The sequence below is a fragment of the Gorilla gorilla genome, chromosome 10 (assembly GCF_029281585.2).
Source record: "Gorilla gorilla gorilla isolate KB3781 chromosome 10, NHGRI_mGorGor1-v2.1_pri, whole genome shotgun sequence".
In the NCBI taxonomy this organism is placed as follows: domain Eukaryota; kingdom Metazoa; phylum Chordata; class Mammalia; order Primates; family Hominidae; genus Gorilla; species Gorilla gorilla.
In genome coordinates, this window is record NC_073234.2 from 30,148,714 (window position 1) to 30,172,350 (window position 23,637).

The 23,637-nt window shown below is 40.3% G+C and overlaps 1 protein-coding gene across 11 annotated transcripts in view; it reads right to left on the reverse strand.

Annotated features, from left to right (window-relative positions):
- The window catches only part of H4C16 (H4 histone 16), a 33,689-nt gene extending 11,154 nt beyond the window's left edge, over positions 1 to 22,535 (reverse strand). The window contains exons 1-3 of one of the 11 annotated variants that reach the window (XM_055358725.2): positions 21,284 to 22,535; positions 20,310 to 20,380; positions 12,129 to 13,623 (exon numbers count right to left, since the gene is read on the reverse strand). In XM_055358725.2, the coding sequence (XP_055214700.1) occupies positions 13,616 to 13,623; positions 20,310 to 20,380; positions 21,284 to 21,537 (333 nt within the window). In that variant the 5' untranslated portion in view covers positions 21,538 to 22,535 and the 3' untranslated portion in view covers positions 12,129 to 13,615. Of the gene's footprint in view, positions 1 to 2,046; positions 2,169 to 12,128; positions 13,624 to 19,011; positions 20,848 to 21,283 lie in introns of those variants that run through there. The other 10 variants (XM_063693828.1, XM_063693826.1, XM_063693824.1 and 7 more) reach the window with 10 other exon arrangements.
- Between the last annotated feature and the right edge of the window lie 1,102 nt (positions 22,536 to 23,637).

Genomic DNA, 23,637 nt, shown 5'->3' on the forward strand with positions numbered 1-23,637 from the left:
TCGAAGACTCCTAACAAAAAATAAAAAATAAACGTAAAGATAAACAACAATTTACAAAGAGCTAAAAACCAAATAGCCAGAAAATGTTGGTAATTGAAAACACGGGTCTGATGCTTTCAAAAGAGGTTTAGGTAAGAAACATAAATTCGAGCATCATCTTTAGCTAGGTGGTAAACTAATACATTAATTTGAATAAACTCATTTTAGGATAAATAATGAGTGAGGAGAGAATGAGCCTTCCTGCTAGAAACAGACTGAAGATCCAGAAACTCAAATTTTAGGGTGCGGTGTGGTGGGTGGGCAGGTGACATGATCCATTAATGCCCACCATCTGGGGAGAAACTAGGAACGGAACTTAAATGGGGCCCCTCACATCTCCGAAGCAATGGCTTAAAACAAAGTATAATCCCTGCTGGGAAATGTGGCCTGTATCAAGCTGCTGCTCGGAGTGGGAAGAGAGAAAACTGGCAGCCTCCATACCAGGACCAGGGCCATGCCAACCTTTGCTAGGTGCACAATAGCCCACAGAGCATTAAATATAAGCTATCAATTTAAGCCTGGAATGGAGATGAGAAGTCCAGTCAGTCATGTGGACACAATCTTTAAGTAATCAGAGACACAGTAAAATTAAAGAGTACATGGAGCCCCAACCCAGAATGCCATAGAGAGAGAAGATGCAAAACCAAGTGGCTGGGTCATGAGCGATTGACCCAGGTACTTTGGTAAGGGGTTAGTAGTGCGGACCCTGGAGCTACGTTATAATAATTTAAATCTTGAATCCGTTGTTTACTGACAGTATGATGCTAGCTATTTTTACTTATCAGCCAATGTTCTTAGCTTTCTCATCCGTAAAACAGGTGGAAACACAGCACCTGTTTCATAGAATTTTTGTGAATCACCCTTTAAAAAGAGTAAGCACTCAGAAAATATTAACTATAAGTATACTTATGTATACTATTTATACTATTAATAATTATTGTTTTGTTATGTTAGTATTTTATGAGTTTCAGAAGTAAAAAATGAAGAAAATTAAAAACAAGCAATATTTAAAAAGAAAGTGGCTGCGAATTTTCCCAAATCGAAACCCACATATCTTTTTTTTTTTTTTTTTTTTTTTTGAGATAGAGTCTCACTCTGTTGCCCAGGCTGGAGTGCAGTAGTGTGATCTCGGCTCACTGCAACCTGCCTCCCGGGTTCAAGCAATTCTCTGCCTCGCCTCCGAGTAGCTGGGATTACAGGCACCTGCCACCATGCCTGGCTAATTTTTTTGTATTTTTAGTAGAGACGGAGTTTCACCATTTTGGCCAGGCTGATTTTGCACTCCTGACCTCGTGATCCACCAGCCTCGGCCTCCCAAAGTGCTGGATTACAAGCGTGAGCCACCGCGCCTGGCCAAACCCACATATCTTTAAGTGTACTAGAGGCAAAACACCTCAAAGACTGAGAGTCTGATGGAAAGCATGCTACTTTTTCATGCCACAATAACAGTTGCCATAATTAAATAGTTCCAAAGTGCTAAGAGAAAATTTCCCTCAATCTAGAATTTCATAAATAGCTAAACTAACATTAAAAAATAAAGACCAAATATAGACATTTTCAAACATACAAAGATAAAGAAAGTTTGCAACCCACACATTCTTGCTAAAAGAAATACTAAAGGGCCCTGGTTCAGAAAGATGTCAAGTGAGTCCAGGAGAGGGAACAGGATGCAAGAAACAACTGTGAATCAGATGTCAGGAAAAATACTGGTAAATGCAATTAGCTATTGATTGTAAAAAACTTAGCTTGTAGTTACTCATAGCGTTTTCTTAAATTGTTTTTATATTCTTTCTTTATGTGTGCTGTTTAAAATTATTCTTAGCAGGCTGGGCACTGTGGTCACGCCTGTAATCCCAGCATTTTAGAAGGCCAGGGTGAGCAGATAGATCACTTGAGGTCAGGAGTTTGAGACCAGCCTGGCCAACATGTGAAACTCTGTCTCTACTAAAAAATACAAAAAAAAAAAGAAAGAAAGAAAACCAATTAGCCGTGTGTGGTGGCACATACCTATAATCCCAGCTGCATGGGTGGCTGAGGCACGAGGATAATTTGAACCTGGGAGGCGGAGGTTGCAGTGAGCTGAGATGGCGCCATTGCATTGCAGCCTGGGCAACAGAGTGAGACTCCATCTCAAAAATAAAAAATAAATAAATATATAAAATAAAATAAGATTACTCTTAGACATTTTTCTAATTTATTATTGTTTACAAAAAGTCTGCTTTTGGCTTTGGTTCTCCTATTTTTTTGTTTTTTTTTGTTTGTTTTCTTAAGGTTTTTATTTTACTGATCTCTTTTATTTTTCTCTCATTCTTTCTATAAATTAATTCATTTTTCTGTTTTCCTTATTCTTGAAATGGGATCTCACTTTGTTGTTCAGGCTAGACTTGGACTCCGGGGCTCAAGTGACCCTCCGTCTTCAGTCTCCTGAGTAGCTGGGACTATAGATGCATGCTGCCATTCCTAGCTGTTTTCCTTTTTTTTTTTTTTTTTTTTTTGAGATGGAGTGTTGCTCTGTCGCCCAGGCGGAAGTGCAGTGCCACGATCCTGGCTCACTGCAACTTCTGCCTTCCGGGTTCAAGCAATTCTCCTGCCTCAGCCTCCTGAGTAGCTGGGATTACAGGTGTGTGCCACCACGCCCAGCTAATTTTTGTATTTTTTTTAGTGGACATGGGGTTTCACCATGTTGGCCAGGCTGGTCTTGAACTCCCAACCTCAAGTGATCTGCCCGTCTTCACCTCCCCAAATGCTCAGATTACAGGCATGAGCCACTGCGCTCAGTCTTTCTAAAACAGAAATTTGGTTTATACAACTCCTGTGATTATTCTTAAATAACTTCACATTCGTTCAGATGAAAATCTAGATTCCTTAACAGTGGTATAGTCATTTCCTATGCCCCTGGCACCATTTCTCCCTTCCCTCTATTACAGACTAGGTCAGAGGTGTAGTGCATAAATTCTGGTATAAATTTCCTGACTCCTCTTAAAAAAGTACTCTTCCTGGTTTTTTATACCAGTATTCTTTTCCTTATTTCTAGTGTTACACTTATAAAACAGTTTTGCAAATACTTGTTTTTACTATATGTAATTGCACAGACCCTGAGTCCTATTATTTGTTTCACTAGGGTATAAGAAAATGCTTGTCATATATAATACATATGATTATGGTAAACAAGAATGCATTGAAGAAACTATTGCCCCATCTTCTTTTCCGAATCCTCTAAGGCAGCATGGGAGATTTGTACTTACAATAAATACTTGGATGTGTTGGGAATGGTAGGGTTGAATTCCCTAGAGGAATACAAATTTAATAAATTGGAGAGCAGTCATAGAACTCTTATCATGCCTGCTGGTTTACTTTTTTTCTGTAAGCCTCTAATTGTAAGCAAATGTTGATTTTGTTTCCTGAGAATATATCTTCTATAAAGAACAAAACTATGATGTATTGAGCATCCTTATCCCAGACTGTGTAAAGCTTTTATGGCATTAGCGTAGTCACCTGAACACCATTGAATGGCCACACACCACACCTCCACTGACTTCAGCATGTGTGACATCTTTCAAGATTTCCTGTACATAGCTGGGTGTGGTGGCATACCTGTGGTTCCAGGTAGAAGATAGAAGATCAGTGTTAGAGAACACTCATTATATTCTTATAACTTCACTTGATTAAAACAACTAGGCACACTTGAATCAAATCCAGAAGGAACACTATTTTCTGACTACAAATACCCACCTTCGCTGAACTGTTATTTTAGTGAGAAATTAATTTTTATTGCATTAAGCCTCTGAAAGTTTGGGATTTGTTTGTTCAGCATCTATAAATCTCTATAAATATTTGTAATAGAAAACCTTATTTATAGTTATAAGGAACAGTTTGGAGGAAAAAGATAATTAATTTAGAAAGAAGGTGCATTTCATAAGGACATATGGGAATTAAAAAAAAAAAAAAGTTGGCCGGGCGCGGTGGCTTAAGCCTGTAATCCCAGCACTTTGGGAGGCCGAGGCAGGAGGATCACGAGGTCAGGAGATCGAGACCATCCTGGCAAACATGGTCAAACCCTGTCTCTACAAAAACAAAAACAAACAAACAAACAAAATTAGCCGGCCGTGGTGGCAGGTGCCTGTAGTTCCAGCTACTCAGGAGGCTGAGGCAGGAGAATGGCATGAACCCCGGGGGGCGGAGCTTGCAGTGAGACGAGATCGCGCCACTGCACTCCAGCCTGGGAGACAGCGAGACTCAGTCTCAAAAAAAAAAAAAACAAAAAAAAGTTGGTCTCAGCCGGGCGTGGTGGCTCACACCTGTAATCCCAGCACTTTGGGAGGCTGAGGTGGGTGGATCACCTGAGGTCAGGAGTTTGAGACCAGCCTGGCCAACATGGTGAAACCCTGTCTCTACAAAAAACACAAAAATAAGCCGAGTGTGGTGGCGCTCGCCTGTAGTCCCAGCTACTCAGGAGGCTGAGACATGAAAATTGATTGAACCCGGGAGGCAGAGGTTGCGGTGAGTGGAGATCGTGCCACTGCACTCCAGCCTGGGCGACAGAGCGAGACCCTGTCTCAAAAAAAAAACAAAAAAAAACAAAGCAAAAAACCTTTGAAAAAAGAAGGTGCATTTGTGAATTTTATTACCCAGTTAAACCAGATAAAATCGGATGTAGAGAAGATGAATGAAATCCCTTACAAATAAGCACTGGCAATTTTAAGGGGTGAGCAAGCAAACAGAGCAAAGAACAGTGCTTACAAACAGACCTAAGAGAATCCAAACATGGTGTTTAGAAAAAATTGCTACCTGTGCAGCATGCTACGGAGAGGCAAATAGAAACATTCCATTCTCTGCCTCTCGGTCATGTATACTCTATCTTTCTTCAAGATTACATGGCCAAATGAAAAAGTGAGACTTTGTTGTGACCCCCCCCCGAAAATGTTCTACCTTTCCCTTTGTTTCTAAAGATTAAATGCTCAAAAACCTTACTTACCCCCACACTAATCAAAGGCACATACCCTGCTATTTGGAGGAGTAAATATTATTACTGAAGTATAAGTTCAAAACGTTAACCAATATTTGCTTTACTATGTTCACATAACCCAATATGTTTCAGATTTTATAACTTTTTTAGTTAAAACCTATGTAATTTTTTAAATGCTCCTTTTATTTACTAGGAAAACGTCAAGTCATTTAATAAGTATTTTCAAGTTTCTGATAGTTCAAAAACTAAAATGAAGTGTCAGGAGAAATTGGGAAAATATATCTGAAAAATATGACATGCCAGTTTGTAGTCATAATATATAAAATGATTCTTTAAAGCAAATTTTCAAAGACTAACATTTGTATTGAAAATAAGATGGTAAAGAACAGAAACTGACAATTCTTTTTTTTATTTTTATTTTTTTTTTGAGATGGAGTCTTGCTGTGTCACCCAGGCTGGAGTGCAGTGGCACAATCTCGGCTCACTGCAACCTCCACCTCCCAGGTTCAAGCGATTCTCCTGCCTCAGCCTCCTGAGTAGCTGGGATTATAGGCATGTGCCACCACACCTGGCTAATTTTTTGTATTTTTGGTAGGGATGGGGTTTCACCATATTGACCAGTCTGGTCTCCAACTCCTGACCTCAAGCGATCTGCCCGCCTCGGCCTCCCAAAATGCTGGGATTATAGTACTGAGCCACCATGCCTGGCTTGACAATTCTTAAAAAAGAAAATCTAAATGACTTATATATATTATATGAATGAGTGATCAATCTTTTTATAATCATTCATTCAACAAATAACTATTGAGCCATATTATTTTTCATTTTTTCAGATGAAAAAGCAAAATATCATTTTTCAGATAAAAATGGTAGCTTTAAAACTGTGATATTCAGGATTGATGAAAGTGTGAAGAAATGGGGATTTCAATACATTAATTGCAGAACTTCAAAAGGGCAAGTTAGGCCCATATTTCAAAAGCCATGCATTTCCCTTGATGTAGATATTCTACCTGTGGGTATATATCTAAGTAAATAATCACAGAGGTTCACAGTGATTTATATACAATATTCACAGTGATTTATATACAATAACATTTGCATAATTCATAATAGCTCTCAAAAGGAGACAAACAACATGTCAAACAATAAGAAATTGGTTAAATAAGTCATGGTGTATTTATATGATGTTTAATAAAAGTTACATTGTGGAAACGTATTTTTTGACATGGAAATATTCTTGAGATGCTGATAAGTTAAGAAAAATTTTAAATAATATGTATACTATTATTCTGATTATCCATTGCTTATAAATGTTTGAAAATTCTCCCAAATATAAACAAATATGCCGTTCCATGTGAATATATTTGCATATAATATAATATATGCTAACGCATTATTAGCATATATTATATGCTCATCAGTGATGACCTCTGAGTGCTGTATTTAGGAGGCTTTTAAAATTTGTTTTTTTGTGTGTGCTTTTTCTGTATATTTTGCCATTTCCCCCATTAAATAACCACTGCTTTTGTAATGAGAAAATAATCTACAAAATTGGGTTTTTAAAATTAGGTCATTGATAACCTTAGAGTAATTTCAGTATGTTACAAGTGTGAAAGATTTTTAAATTTGTTTGAGTAGTGAGTGTGACTGGAAGCGGAGGCAATGAATAGAGACTGCGCTTCAGAGCATCTGGCAGTAAGGAGCACTAGTGAGAAACAAGGGTAAGTTTTGGGGAGGTCAGATTGAGGGAAAAGAAGATGGGGGCCAGGCGTGATGGCTCATGCCTGTAATCCCAGCACTTTGGGAGGCCGAGGCGGGCAGATCACGAGGTCAGGAGTTCAAGACCAGCATGGCCAACATGATGAAACCCCGTCTGTACTAAAAATACAAAAAATTAGCGTGGTGGCGGGTGCCTGAAGTCCCAGCTACTTGGAAGGCTGAGGCAGGAGAATCGCTTGAACCCAGGAGGCGGAGGTTGCAGTGAGCCAAGAACGTGCCCCTGCACTCCAGCCCAGGTGACAGTGTGAGACTCCGTCTCAAAAAAAAAAAAAAAAAGACGATGGGATATGAATATATTTGGAGGATAATGGGAAAAAGACAATGGGGAAAAACATTTGTACATAGATTAAGGTTATCTAGAGATATAATATCTTTTCCTTGGCCACGTACCTTTGTATATAGGTTCAAAGGAAATGGAAAATGCAAACTACTGTGCTCTTAATACATAATAAAACATGTATAAACATGATGAAGTGTTAGAAGGTTGCATGAGGGTTCTCCAGAGACATGGAATCAATAAGATAAAGACCAAAGAACTATCGTGGGGGGTCTTCTTTATTTGTTATCATACTCTTCCCTTATGTTTAAATCTTTACTGATACATAATAATTGTACATATTTAGGGGGTACATATTATGTTTTGATATATGCGTGTTTAGATTTTGATATTGAGAACAAAAGAGAGAATGGAGGGCGTCACAAGCAGTGTTTGTCACAAATAACATCGTGATAAAACCAAAAATAAAAAGAAACAATGTGTAATGATAAACTCAGGGAAATTAGAATATGCATCACCTCAAGCATTTACCATTTCCTTGTGCTGAGCACATTTCAAATATTCTCTTAGCATGGGACTCTTAGCTGACCTCAGAATCTACAGTACCATGGAACACTAGACTTCTGAGAAAAAAAAAAGAGACTGAAATATCATTAAGATAGCATTTAACAGATAGCATGAAGAAAAGATAGTCATAGCGTGCAAAATTTCTTAGCTTCTGCAGAGCTTATAGCTTGCAGTGAATGCCAACTTCTCAGACAATTCCAGCTAAGTGGGGCCGTGGGGCAGCTCTTCTGAGAGAGTCCGCCCCAGCATCCGTCCGCCAAGGATTTATTGAAAGGGCTTGTTAAACCACAAACATCCACTAGATGGCTTTTTTGAGGTGGGGTCGTGAGACACCTGTGGCCTTGTAAAAGCACTCAAACTGCATTCTCAGCAGGGTGTTTTCAGTATTATCACACCACGGACTCCACTCCCTGTCCTGTTTTCAGGGTCAAGGAGTTTCATTCTCATGCACAAAGAACATACACACAGTGCCTCGGTATTTTTCCATGCCCCAACCTCAAATGTCATGTACATAAGCTTTAATAAGTTGCCGTGCACCCCCACAGCTTCTATTACCCACATAACTCATCTAAGGAAAACTCTTTTAAAAGGACTATTCAATCGAAAAATAAATCAGAACACAGACTTCAAAATCAGAGAAGATGAAGAGAACAAATAGTGAGCAATGATTCATCTGTTGTATATATAATTAAGTCTGAGTAGATAATGATATAGTGACTGGGAATTCGTAATGTAAATGCTAAATAAAGATGCTTGAAATAATAGAGGTACTCGGCAAGAGAAATCATAATAACAGTCTAGAATTGAAGTGCTAATCTCCCTAAATCTTTGAAGTTGACAGGGGATACAGAGAAAGGAAACGGAAGTGAGGAAAAGATGTCAACTTGAGAGTAAAGATGGAAGGTGGGGAAGTAAATATTCTGGAATTCTCTACTTTCTGAGGTGGGAGAAGTAGTGATGTGGCTGGATGTACAATAACTGGTATTTCATAAAAGACCAAAGAAATGTAGTTTGACTATGCATGCCACGAAAGAGAATGTAACAACCAATGAAATAGAAAAACACAGTATTACTTCTAAATTAACCAAGAAAAAAAGAGGAATACATATTCTACCATTTTGGTATCACTTCGGGGAAATTAGTAACAGAGAGCTGAAATAACAGGGGCTTAAACATATAAGTTTACTCTTCCCTCATGTACAATATATCTGAAGGTAGAACTACCTAAGACTGATGCAGTGGCCTCATGATTTCATCAATGTCCAGTTTCCTTTTATCTTTTTTGTTCCGATATCATTAATATTCAGTTTCCATCTTCAGTGTCATCTTATGAATGCTATATGGCCATTATTACTTCCATATTCCAAGCAGGAAAAAGGAGGAAGACTGAAGCACAAAGCTTCTCTCATCTGTGTCACCCTCTGCAAGGAGTTTGCAGTTGGACTGGAAAACCCACATTTCCCACTGAGTGCTTTACCACTCTCAGTGGAACTTAGGTTCTGATACTGAGAACAAAGGAGAGAATGGACAATGAAGGGATCACTAGCAGTTTTCGTTACAAATAGTATCTTGAAAAAACCTTAACAATAAGGTGAGGTGTGGTGGCTCATGCCTGTAATATCAGCACTTTGGGAGACCGAGATGGGCAGATTGCTTGAGCCCAGGAGTTCGAGACCAGCCTGGGCAACATGGCGAAACCCTGTCTCTACAAAAATATACAAAAAATTAGCCGGCATGGTGGGACGTGCTTGTAGTCCCAGCCACTCAGGACGCTGAGGTGAGAGGATCACCTGAACCCAGAAAGTCGAGGCTGCAATGAGTCATGATGGTGCCACTGCATTCAAGCCTGGATGACAGAGTGAGACCCTGTCTCAAAAAATAAAAGCAAAAGAAACAATAGAAAAACACAAGAAGGAAGGAAAAATCATATTTACAGTTTTTAAATGTGAACGAACTGAATTCTCTTATTAAAAGATAAAGACCACCAGATTAAATGAAAAATACAAAACCACTTAAGTTGCTTAGAAATACAATTGTAACGAAATTGTTTTATAAAAAGGCTGAACTCAGGAAGCACCTTCCCCAGTTTCTTCATCTTATTCTTCAAAGGGTAAACAAGAGTTCAGAGCCGATGATGATGACAATGAATAAAGACAACACAAAAATGTAGATATTTAATTGAAAAATATTAAGTATTTCCTTTTCATATATCTAGAGCAGCTAATTCAATGGTTTTTCAAGTTACAAGATTAATATATAATTTATCTCTAAGACAATTTGCTTTTCATCAAATTTCACAAATCCCATTTAAAAATGTAAGACAGCACAATAAATATTGTGGAAAACTTATTGATATGCATTATGTCTTGGTCTGTTCTCTGTTGATTATAACAGAATAACTGAAACTGGGTGATTTATAAAGAAAAGATTTTTTTTTTTTTTTATGAGACAAAGTCTCACTCTTACTCTGTCACCCAGGCTGGGGTGCAATGGCGCAATCTCGGCTCACTGCAACCTCCACCTCCCGGATTCAAGCGATTCTCCTGCCTCAGCCTCCCGAGTAGTTAGGATGACAGGCACCTGCCACCATGCCCAGCTAATTTTTATATTTTTAGTAGAGATGGGGTTTCACCATGTTGGCCAGGCTTGTCTCAAACTCCTGACCTCAGGTTATCCGCCTGTCTAGGCGTCCCAAACTGCTGGGATTACAGGCATGAGCTGCTGTGCCTGGTCTAGGAACTTATTTCTTACAGTTATGGAGTTATTAAATTTCAACAGGAGTTTTGGAAGAGACAAATATTAAAACCATAGCACACTATTATAACTTTTAAGATTGTAAGAGTGCTGTTTGTATTTTGGGATATTATGATTTGATTGAGTTTATAGGGAGGAATTTAGTGGTAAATTATTTTATAATTACAAAGATATGTACATAGGATTTTAGATTTCATAATGAATAAATTTATTATCAGTGATCATAATCATGATTAATTCAATGCCAGTTATTAAGAAACTACTTATTGGGTGGGCTGGGTGTGGTGGTTCAAGCCTGTAATCCCAGCACTTTGGGAGCCCAAGGTGAGTGGATCACGAGGTCAGGAGTTCAAGACCAGCATGGCCAAGATGGTGAAACCCTGACTCTACTAAAAATACAAAAATTAGCGGGGCATGGTGGTGGGCGCCTGTAGTCGCAGCTACTCAGGAGGCTGAGGCAGAGAATTGTTTAAACCTGGGAGGTGGAGGTTGCAGAGAGCCGAGATCGTGCCACTGCACTCCAGCCTGGGTGACAGAGTGAGACTCCGTCTCAAAAAAACAAACAAAAACTACCTATGGGTAATTAAAACATCAGCTTATAAATGTTGCAAAGGAATTATAGGAAAAACATATAATCTACATTTAAAATAAAGTATGTAATGAGAGGCAGTCAGAAGGAAGTGTGATATGGTTTTTCTGTGTCCCCACCCAAATCTCACCTTGAATTGTAATAATCCCCATGTATCAAGGGCAGGGCCAGGTGGAGATAATTGAATCACGGGGGCAGTTTCCCCCATACTGTTCTCATGGTAGCGAATAAGTCTCACGAGATCTAATGGTTGTATAAATGGGAGTTTCCCTGCACAAACTCTCTTTGCCTGCTGCCATTAAGACGTGACTGCTCCTCCTTCACCTTCCATCATAATTGTAAGCCCCCCCCACAGCCATGTAGAACAATGAGTCAATTAAACCTCTTTCCTTTGCAAATTACCCAGTGTTGAGTATGTCTTTATTAGCAGCGTGAGAACGGACTAATATAGTAAATTGGTACTGGGAGTGGGGTGCTGCATAAAGATACCCAAAAATGTGGAAGCGACTTTGGAATTAGGTAACAGGCAGAGGTTGGAACAGTTTGGAGGGCTCAGAAAAAGACAGAAAGATGTAGAAAAGTTTGGAACCTCCTAGAGACTTGTTGAATAGCTTTGGCCAAAATGCTGATAGTGATATGGACAATAAAGCCCAGGCTGAGGTGGTCTCAGATGGAGATGAGGAACTTGTTGGGAACTGGAGCAAAGGTGACTCTTGTTATGCTTTAGCAAAGAGACTGGTGGCACTTTGCCCCTGCCCTAGAGATCTGTGGAACTCTGAACTTGAGAGATGATTTAGGGTTTCTAGTGAAGAAATTTCTAAGCAGCAAAGCATTCAAGAGATTATTTGAATCCTGTTAAAAGCATTCAGTTTTATGTATTCACAAAGATATGGTTTGTAACTGGAACTTATGTTTCAAAATGAAGCAGAGCATAAAAGTAGAAAATTTGCAGCCTGACAATGTGATGGAAAAGAAAAACCTATTTTCTAAGAAGAAATTCAAGCCAGCTGCAGAAATTTTCATAAGCAATGAGGAGCCAAATGTTAATCACCAAGACAATGGGGAAAATGTTTCCAGGGCATGTCAGAGGTCTTCAGGCAGCCTCTCCCATCACAGGCCTGGAGGCCTAGGAGGAAAAAGTGGTTTCGTGGGCTGGACCCTGAGCCTTGTTGCTTTGTCCTTTCTCAGGGCTTAGTGCCCTGCATCCCAGCCATGGCTAAAAGGGGCCAACATACAGCTCAGGCCATTGCTTCAGAGGGTGCAAGCCCCAAGTCTTGAAGGCTTACATGTGGTGTTGGGCCTACGGGTGCACAGAATTGAGGTTTGGGAACCTCTGCCTAGTTTTCAGAGGATGTGTGGAAATGCCTGGATGTCCAGGGAAAGGCATGCTACAGCAGCACAGCCCTCATGGAGAACCTCTGCTAGGGCAGGATAGAAGGGAAATGTGTGGTGGGAGCCCTGACACAGAGTCCCCACTGGGGCACTGTCTAGTGGACCTGTAAGAAGAGGGCCACCATCCTCCAGACCCCAGAATGGTAGATCCACCAACAGCTTGCACCACATACCTGAAAAAGCTGCAGACACTCAAAAATGCTAGATGGGAAAGCAGCCATGAAGGGGGCTGTGCCCTGCAAAACCACAGGGGCAGAGTTGCCCAAGACCATGGGAACCCACCTTTGCATCGACATGACCTGGATGTGAGATGTGGTCAAAGGAGATCATTTTGAAGTTTTAAGATTTGACCACCCGCTGGATTTTGGATTTGCATGAGGCCTGTAGCCCTTTTGTTTTGGACAATTTATCCCATGGAATGGGTATATTTACCCAATGCCTGTACCCTCATTGTATCTAGGAAGTAACTAACTTGCTTTTGATTTTACAGGCTCATAGGTGGAAGGAAATTGCCTTGTCTCAGATGAGACTTTGGACTGTGGACTTTTGAGTTAATGCTGAAATCAGTTAAGACTTTGGGTGACTGTTGGGAAGGCATGATTGGCTTTGAAATGTGAGGGCATGAGATTTGGGAGGGGCCAGGGTGGAATGATATGGTTTGGCTGTGTCCCCACCCAAATCTCACCTTGAATTATAATAATCCCCATGTTGAGGCCAAGGGGAGATAATTTAATCATGGGGGCGGTTTCCCCCATACTGTTCTTGTGGCAGTGAATAAGTCTCATGAGATTTGATGGTTTTATAAATGGGAGCTCCCCTGCACAAGCTCTCTTTGCCTGCTGCCATATAAGACGTGACTTTGCTCCTTCTTCACCTTCCACCATGATGTGTGGTCTCCCCAGCTATGTGGAACTGTGAGTCAATTAAACATCTTTTCTTTATAAATTACCCAATCTTGGGTATGTCTTTATTAACAGCATGAGAACAGACCAATACAAAGTGTGAACGTGTTGGGTGCTTGAAGGATGGAAGAGAATAGGTACAGAAAGAGAGAAATGTCAAGGACACATCTGTCACACTTGGAAATTTTACCAAGGACCTCCAAACCAGGTTGCAAACTCTTGATTTTCCATTTGCCACAACTGTGTCAAGTCACTGTAACTCCAGTGATACCCTTAATAGTCCTGGTTTGACCTTTGGTTGCATGAGTAAGTTACATCTTGTACTGACTTCGTAATGTGGCTCTAAGTATTCACAGACCTTGAAAAATAGAATATAGTAGTCAATGTTCAGCTAACTTAGAATAATGATAGACATGAAAGATAAACTTAATACTCAATCTGACTATACCAAAGGAAAAAATGTCAGTTTCACTAGTAAATCTTGATACAAGGAAGTGGAAGAACTATATCTGTATTCGTTGCATAAAAGTTATGACACATAAAAGAGATTTGAATTTAGTCTTTTCCCTAATCATAAATAAAGCATGAAGAAGATAACTTAGACCATTATAAACACGTTGCTTTTTATTTTACTAAGTTCTTTACATATGCTGTCTCACTGAATAAAACAACAATCCTGCTAATTAGATGGTATTATCATCATTCTACAGAGAAGACTAAAGAGAGGTTTAAGTGGTCTGCCCATGTTTACACTAGACACTGTCAGAACAAAGCCTCAAATGCAGATTTTCTAACACCAGGTCCAGTCTTACCCATAATACACCAAACTGCACACCAACCAAGTTTTCTTGAGGTCCATGGAGCAATTGAAAATATGTCTAAAACATCTGGGGGTATGTGCAATGGGGAATAATGGTGTTGGATTATTTTACTAGACTTTCAAAGGAATTCATAATAAAAAAAAATGCTAAGAACCACTGACCTATACTGTAAGTTCCCTGAAATAAGGAACTTATTTTGTTTTATTCTTGTTTATACCCCAGCATTACTATAATGCCTAGCACCACTATAATGCCTAGTACCAATATAATGAAAGGTGGTAAGGACTTATAAATTTGTGGATGAATCAATAGAATATGCCATATAATTTAAGATATTTTTCTGATGTTATTTGTATAACATGAAATTGTTCTGATAATTTGCTTCCCCCTGAATTATACAATAATCTATATAGATATTTTATACATTATTCCAAATAACCCAAATAAAGTTCTTAAAATTTGGGGGAGATAAACATTTTAATTAGATCATCTGTGTATTTGGCTGCAGGAGCCAAACAGCACCTGAGGTAAGGTTAAAAAAAAAAATTAGAATTCAATTTAATTGATATCCAAGGGACAAAAAGAGTTATTCACATTGATAAAAGGTCCAACCACTAAAGAAGGCATGGTTTAAATAATAACTCACAATCACATTTTATAAAATAACTATGATTTAAAATATGATACATTGACAAACAAAAACATAGCAGGGGACAACAAGATACTATCAGGCACATATATATCAGGTAGACAAAAACCAATGATTAGTTTTTACTTTCAAAATACAATTAACAACACTGAATACAGCTATAAGTTGAATGTTGTATTTTGAAGCATATACCATGCTTTCTTGTTCAGGAACCATGAAATAGTTTCAAATATTGGTCACAAATAAAACTTCAGTAATATCCAAAATGAAGAAATTGCTCACATCACATTCTTTAGTCCAAATTTATAACTAGAAATTAATACTGACAATTAAAACAGGAAAACATTTCAACTACCTAAAATATTAACCTTTTCAATAAGTGAGTTAAGATGAAGTAAAAATAAAATCATAGATTACTTAGAAAGTAATAAAATACACTATAACATTTTAAGAGTTTATATGTGGCTAAAGCTATAATAAATACACACCCATAAATTATGGTGTTATTTAATTAATTTAATTTTTGAGACAGGGTCTTGCCTTGTCACCCAGGCTAGAGTGCAGTGGCTCACTGCAGCCTTGACCTCCCAGGCTCAAGTCATTATCCTACCTCAGCCTCCCAAGTAGCTGGAACTACAGGCACATGCCACCATGTCCTGCTAGTTTTTGTATTTTTTTGGTAGAGACAGGGTTTCACCATGTTGCCCAAGCTAGTCTCGAACTCCTGGGCTCAAGCGATCCACCCATCTCAAACTCTCAAAATGCTGGGATTTCAGGTGGAGCCACCACGCCAGGCCAATGGTGTTATTTTAAAAACAAAGAATCTAAAATGAACTGAGGAGAAAAGAAGAAATGCAAAAAAAAAAAAAAATAAAATAAAAAAATAAAAATTAAAAAAGGTTAGAATATAAGAAATAACAATAGAAATTATTAAACATTTCTAAAAGGATAAATTGATAATTTCTTGAAGAAGCTAACAGACAAATTTCTGAAAAAATATAATCAGAAGATAAAACAAAATTAGAAATGAGCAAGGTGGGCCAGGCGTGGTGGCTCATGCCTGTATCCCAGCACTCAATAGGTGGGCGGATCACCTGAGGTCAGGAGTTCGAGACCAGCCTGGCCAACATGGCGAAACCTCGTCTCTACTAAAAGTACAAAAATTAGCCGGGCATGGTGGCAGGCGCCTGCCAGCCCAGCTACTCAGGAGGCTGAGGCAGGAGAATAGCTTGAACCCGGGAGGTGGAGGTTGCAGTGAGCTGAGATCGCGCCACTGTACTCTATCCTGGGTGACAATAGGGAAACTCTGTTTCAAAAAATAAAAAAAGGAAATGAGCAAGGTGACAGACATGAGTTTTTTTAAGGAGTTTTTAATATTAGAAAATACCATGTGAGTATAAATTTTCTCTAATAATTTTTTGATAAAATATATGGCTTTAAAGGGAAGTATAAATACCAGATTTAACATAGATAAAAGTTGTAAGTCCAAACAGACAAAAATAAAAATAGTGAAAGAACCTGAAAATATAACCAAACATCATCTCCAGGGCAGGAACAGGTAATTAAGATAGCGCATAATTTTTAGAAAACAGAAATACATGAAAAGCAACTCAGTTTATTTTATTAAAACGTTACCATAGTATCTAAATATATAGGAATTTTCCCCAAAACTTTATTTTATTTGTTATTTTTGAGATGGGGGTCTCACTATGTTGCCCATGCTGTTCTTGAACTTCTGGGCTCAAGCAATCCTCCCACCTTGGCCTCCCAAAGTGCTGAGATTACAGGCATGAGCTACTGCATCCAGCCAGATTTCCCTAAAACTTTAATGTCGTATTCAAAATTTCAGGTCAGAAGTTCCTTCTTTCAAGGAATTTACAGAGAAGTCAGGGAAGACATATGAATCAAACTATAGTTAGTGAAATACACTTCCAGCAGTCTGGCAAACACTATCTGAATTACCCTTCCAGGGTTGAGAAACGGGAACAATTACACACTGTTGGTGGGAATGCAAATTAGTTCAGCCTATGTGGAAAGCTGTTTGGAGATTTCTCAAAGAGCTAAAAATGGAATTATTATTTACCCAGCAATCCCATACTGGGTATATACTCAGAGGAAAATAAATTGTTCTACCAAAAAGACACCTGCACTCATGTTTACCACAACACCATTCACAATAGCAAAGGCATGGAATCAACCCAGGTACCCATAATGGCGGACTAGATAAAGAAAATGTGGTACATATACACCACGGAATACTATACAGCCATTAAAAAGAATGAAATCCTGTCCTTTGCAGCAACATGGATGCAGCTGGAGGCCATTAGCCTAATCAAATTAATGCAGAAACAGAAAAACAAATACTGCGTGTCCTCACTTGTAAGTTGGAACTCAACATTGTGTACACATGGACACAAAGATAGGAACAATAGACACTGGTGTAAAAAAAAAAAAAAAAGTAGAGGTTCCTCTTCAAAGACTTTCTTCCCCATCTAATTAGGAATAAACAGTAACTTTCCTTAGAAGCAAAATTTATTCAAAGACCTGTGCCAACATTCTTAAATATCTGCTATCTGTAATAAAGAAATCAATGTACTTTATGTTATCTCCCACAATTTAGCCTAAATATTTGCCCTGGCATGCTTATACTGGTCCAAGCAAGCATTAGGTCATAGCCTGTTCCTCTTCCTTATTTGAAGGTGTTTTTACCTTTCTCAGCATTCCACAAGTTACTTCCTCCTTCCTTTGTTCTCCTCTGCCTTTGCCTCTTTTAAAAGGTTCTAAGTTGCTAGCCAATCAGGACAAATACAGAAGGTGAGGTCCCGTTCCAGCCAGTGGAAATCAGACACAGCAGTAGTGTGGACGCATCAGGTTATAAATGACCCTGTCTCCTTTGTTCTGTGTACTCTGGTGACAAAACTGCTAGTGAGTGTACCCTTTCTGCAGAAAGTAAAAATGGCCTTGCTGAAGAAATTAAATTTATGTTCAAGTGCTATTTCTTTACGGCACTGGGGAACAAGCATTTCTAACACTGGGGATTCATGGGAAGGGAGGGAGTGGGGCAAGGGTTGAAAAACTAAAAAACTACCTATCGGGTACTATGTTTGCTACTTGGGTGATGGGGTCATCAGAAGCCTGAACCTCAGCATTATGCAATACTCACGTAACAAACCTGCATGTGTATCCCTTGAATCTTAAAAAAGATAAAAATATTAAAAAAATAAATCTAGGGTTACACTGGAGAATAAGCCTTGGGAATAAGCTGTAACAAATAAAAGTTGACTCTACTAATAGCCTAGGATACTCAAACAGGGCTAAAGTGGCCCCAGTCCATAGCAGTATGTTACCCGAAAAAAACAAGCAAATGCTAATTCTCTCTGGAGGCAGCATGCTCAATTTAGTTTCTGACTCCCACAGATGACCTTCAACCACATATAAGTTCAGAATAAAAATGCTAAACATGAAGACACAAGTATTGATGTGTCAGCAGAGAAACAAAACATTCGCTGTAAACCACTGTTAAGTCATATTGGATTTATCTGTTAATTTTGACTGCAAAATATTTCACCATAATTTATTCATCCACTATCGTCAATGGGCATTTGGTTTGTTGTTGCTATTGTGAGCAGTTCTACTAAGAACTTTAATGACCATGTCTCCTGGGGCATTCATGCTATCATTTCCTTTAGGTAAATACCCAGAGGTGGAATTGCTGCTTGAGCATATATGTGAATCTATCTTAAACTTCACAAGATAATGCAAACCCTTAGTTTCAAAAATAATTGAAACAATTTATACTCCTACCAGCAATATAAGAGATTCTGTGTAACATTTGTTAATTTTTGTCAGTCTACTGAGTCCAAAGTTGTATTTCACTGTGGTCTTTTTTTTTTTTTTTTTTGAGAGACAGAGAGAGAGTCTTGAGTGCAGTGGCTGATGTCAGCTCACTGCAACCTCTCTCTCCAGAGTTCAAGTGATTCTTGTGCCTCAGCCCCCGTGTAACAGGGATTACAGGTGTGTACACCATGCCCAGCTAACTTTTTGTATTTTTAGTAGAGACAGGGTTTCACCATGTTGCCCAGGCTGGTCTTGAACTCCTGTCCAAGTGATTTGCCCACTTCGGCCTCCCAAAGTGCTGGGATTACAGGCATGAGCCACCACACCCAGCCTCAGTGTGGTCTTGATTTGTAGTTTCTTGATGACTGATCAAGCTGAACATCTCTTCTTACGCTTATTGGCCATGTTTTTCCAGTCTTTTGCCCATTTTTCAATAGGCTTGTTTGAACTTGGTTTCAATTTTTATTCAACTAGTTGCCTAGTTCATTGCATTATTCTTGGACAAAGGACAAATTAAATATACAACATTAGAAGATTCTCCAAATACAACCTGCCTGGAAAATACTCTGGCATTTGTTTATGCTGCTTTTCCCCCCAAATTTGGTGTGGCCTTCTTCAATGGGTCATTAGCTCAGAACAGATGGCACCTGTGCTCTTTGAAGATACCCATACACTTGGCTGACAAAATTTGTCCTTTTGTATACCAATAGCATTTGATTTATACCACTCTATTAGAGCAAACCACATGTGTACAACTACACGTCTTTCCCCTTTCTCTCCTAGAAAAATAGGAGTTTCTTGATGGCAGTAACTTGCTCATTTATCTCTGAATATTCAAAATATGCTTGGAAAAGAGGCATTAAACAAATGTTCAAAATTCAAAAGGGATGACTTTGCTACAGGATCAAATTTCAATGCATTCCATTCACTTTACATTTTATAATTCTTATTTTATGTAGAGATGGGGTCTCACTATGTTGGTCATGCTGGTCTCAAACTCCTGGCCTCCAGCAATCCTACTGCCTCAGCCTTCCCAAAGTGCTGGCATTATAGCCACCCCCACCCCGCCCCCCTCATTCACATTTTAAGTGAGGCATTACAGAGTTTTAAATCAAGTTCTTTAACATTTTTAGTAAGCAATTTTACTATTAATAGTAAACTTCAGAAAATCTTGATCGTTTTCAGTTTGAGATATTCTGTTCAGTTACTGAACGTGTGACCCAGTTTTGGTTTGGAAGATATGATTACTGTCAGGACTGGGTACTTACTATACCATAGGACTCACAGTCACAGACAAAAATAAATATTTCTTGGGTTTAGATAATTAGGTTATATTTTATAAAGAACAAAACACAAACAAAAAAATAACTATGCTACAAGGGAAAATATAAGTTCTATTCTAATCAAAGAATTGAGACCACTACAAAAATAAAAGAAAAAACCCAAAACCATGAAATATTTAAACAATTCCATATAAGTTAAATACTTAAGGAAGAGTTTTAATTGTCATACAAATATCTACAGTATTTCTATCCTCCATCGGGGCCCTAACTTTCATCCTTAATTTATGTGAAACCCAAAATCACTCATTTGGTCATGCAACAAATATTGAGGGCACGAAAGTATGCCAGACTCTATTTAAGTAACTCAATTTTTCACTTGCATTAAAGAAAATTGAACTTCTCCGAGTGTCTCACTGTCTTAGAAATTAAACTAACACCAGTATTGTGTACTCACTTGAAGTCTTTATGGAGTAGGAGAAAGTACTTAGAAATGACACGTCAGCAAAAAGGAACAGGGGAGCCTTCCTGGCAGAAGAGGAGGCAAATGTCAAGATCAAGCGGTGCGGAATCCTTCGCCAGCTGGGTTCCAATCTTGACTCCAGTTCTTTAACCCCTGGGGCTGGGAAACTCCCTTAGAGTGACTTCAGCCCACCGCACCAAGGAAGCTATATGACTTCTTCATGTTTAGAATAGCTAGAGCAAGACCAAGCGTGGTGGCTCACGCCTGAAATGCCAGCACTTTGGGAGGCGGAGGCGGGTGAATCACTTGAGGCCAGGAGTTCAAGACCAGCCTGGCCAACATGGTGAAACCCCGTATCTACCAAAAACAAAAAACAAAAAACAAACAAATACAAAAATTAGCCGGGCGTGGTGGCGCAGGCCTGTAATCCCAGCTACTCGGGAAGCTGAGGCAGGTGAATCGCTTGAACCCGGGAGGCGGAGGCGAGATCGTGCCACTGCACTCCAGCCTCGGTGGCAGAGCTAGACTTGGTCTCGAAAAGAAAGGAAAAAAGAAAAGGTAGAGAAGGGGCAGATTAGTTAACGCGGCATGGATCATACCGCATCCTGGGGTGCCAAGCCTAATGAGAAGTTAGGAAGGACAGAGCCAGGAGTAGAGCGAGGCTGTTATACGGAGCTTTACCGGAGGCCGAGGCGACCCCTACGGCCTGGACGCAGGCTGATCACCAGGTCTTTCGCCCCCTACCCTCGCCTACTGGAAAGTGTGCTTAACTGGTAGCACCAGCCCCACCTTTCTCCAAGACCCTCACTACACCCCGGGAGTACCGGGTAGGACCACGCGCTTGATAATCCCACAGCTGTCTCTCTTACATTCTCACTGAACTTATTAGAACCTAAACCGCCGCCCGTTTCCCTTCTAGACCCCCAGGCTGCTCTGAACAGGGCCTTTACTCGGAAGCCAGGGCTTACCTCCCGGCTGCGATAGGGTTATTTGTGATGGGCATGACACTGCTCGGAGCGGGGGATTCCCGGCAACTTGGCGACCTGCAGGTGATCTGGCCTTTCATGCCGGCGTGACCCCCACTGCCTGCCTGCCAACTCCACGCCCGCCGCCAGGTGGCCGAGCAGGACGCCATCCGCTTGGCGTAGGCAACTTTACGCAGCTGGCTAAGCGGGAATCGCAGGGTGTCGCGAGTTTCGCCCGGCCGCCTTAATCTCAGCATTTGAGCTTGGTCACCTCTCACTCAACGTCAGCGATGAAGTAAAATAGTACCCAGTAAGACTACGCGCCACACTAGAGCTGCATTCAGCTTTCGGGCTTGCAGGTAGCGGCGTGCTGCGACCTCCCATTTCCTGCGACCTAGCAGGCCCTGCACACGCACGAACCGCCCTCTGACGCGTGACGCTCACCCCTGAAGGCCAGCAGGAAGTCACCTAAGCCCTGATTTACATGGAAGCCATCCGATACGTGCTTATGGGCCAACGACTCGGCCGCTTAGAAGACCGTGACCAGTTCTAACACTAGGGCTTTGTAGAAGCACTCTTCTAAACAAAATCCGCTGTCTGGATTTTGGGAGGTCACTACTGCGTTGCGCGGCACCTCCAGGGTCGTACCTAAGCACAGGCGGAATCCCCTCCTTGAGGTCTAGTTCTCCCCGCGCCCGCCAAGTCTAATCCCGAGCAGATGCTCGGGCCGCGAATGTCCCATTTCCGGTATCCGGAAGGCGGCATCAAAGGGTTGATATTTACCCGTTATCTAGGAAGTGTTAACAGCTCTTTCTGGGACAGTTTGGGGGCCCTGAAAAGGGCCTTTTGGAGTCTGTAGAGAAGCTGTGGGGACAGCTCAACCGCCGAAACCATAAAGGGTGCGACCCTGGCGTTTCAGCGCGTACACCACATCCATGGCCGTGACGGTCTTGCGCTTGGCGTGCTCCGTGTAAGTCACCGCGTCACGGATCACGTTCTCCAGGAAGACTTTGAGGACTCCCCGGGTCTCCTCGTAGATGAGACCAGAAATGCGCTTGACGCCCCCACGTCGGGCGAGACGGCGAATCGCCGGCTTTGTAATGCCTTGGATGTTGTCCCGCAGCACCTTCCGGTGGCGCTTGGCGCCTCCTTTTCCCAGCCCCTTGCCACCTTTACCTCGCCCAGACATTCTGAAAGCACAGCACCCACTCAGCAGAAAATCAGGCTGCCCACTGTGATTGCCAGTGGCAGACCAGGGCTTATATTCTCTCGATGCGGACCTGTTTGAAAACATCAAAAAAGTGGGCGGAGCTCTAGGCCCCACCTCTGGAGACACGCTATAGTTATTAAGTCCAGGAAGCAGTCAGCGAAACCAGCCTGATTTTTTTGTCGTTTGCTCTTTTGGGAAAATTTTTTTCTGATGTTTGGAGAAAGGTTCATGGTGATAACGTTTTAAAGTTAAAACAGTATGAGCTAAAAGAATTTATATTGCCTTTTCTCAGCGCTTAAATAAAAGTAGGCCAGATGCTATGCACGTTCCTTGTTCTGTCCCTCCCTCCTTCTGTTTTTTCAAACGGAATTCCTGACTTACTATGAAACTCTATAAAAACCTGAAAAGCTTTACATCCGAGATTTCAAAGCAATTACTTAAAATTTTTCACACGTGGGTCTTCTAAAGACCTAGTAGGGGGAGAGGACTTTTTTCTCTTTTACGGCCCTGCAGATAATTAAAACACTTTCAATTGAAAAAAGAAAGTCCAGCTTCCCGTCCCCCACCTACACTCCACCCCCACCTCCCCCCGACCCCCGCCATTCCCCTTTCAGCTGCTTCTGCGCAATTTGCAGGTTTTCCTGCCCTGCAAGAGCCTGTGTGCTTTTCAACCAAGTAACTTCCTGTGGTTATTTAGTTGAAATATTGTCAATGTCTTATGTCATTCAAATCTCAGGTTCTCATCTCACATTTTCCACTTAAAAATTCAAAGTTCTTGTTAAACAATGGATGCCACAATCATGACTTTGAATAATGATTTCTACTGCAAATCCCCTCAGGAGGTTCTGAATCCCTTCCTTTCTCAAGAGAATCCCTGAACAAAAACGAAAGTTTCTGTAAGGTGTCACCGCTCTTCAAAGGTGTCAGGACCCTGTCTTCTCTAAAGGTTTTACTGTGTTAAAAAGCAGTTGTTATTTAGAGGATGAGTCATAAGTCTTTCCCAGGTAGTTAATTAGGATTCTGAGCAATGAATTTTAGTAAGTGGGGCTTCTTTGTCCCTGGTCTTGAAGATAAGCCTTTACAGCAGGAAGACTTTATGGTAAAATTTTGTTATATTTATAAATGCCTACAGTTTACATTTGTTTCA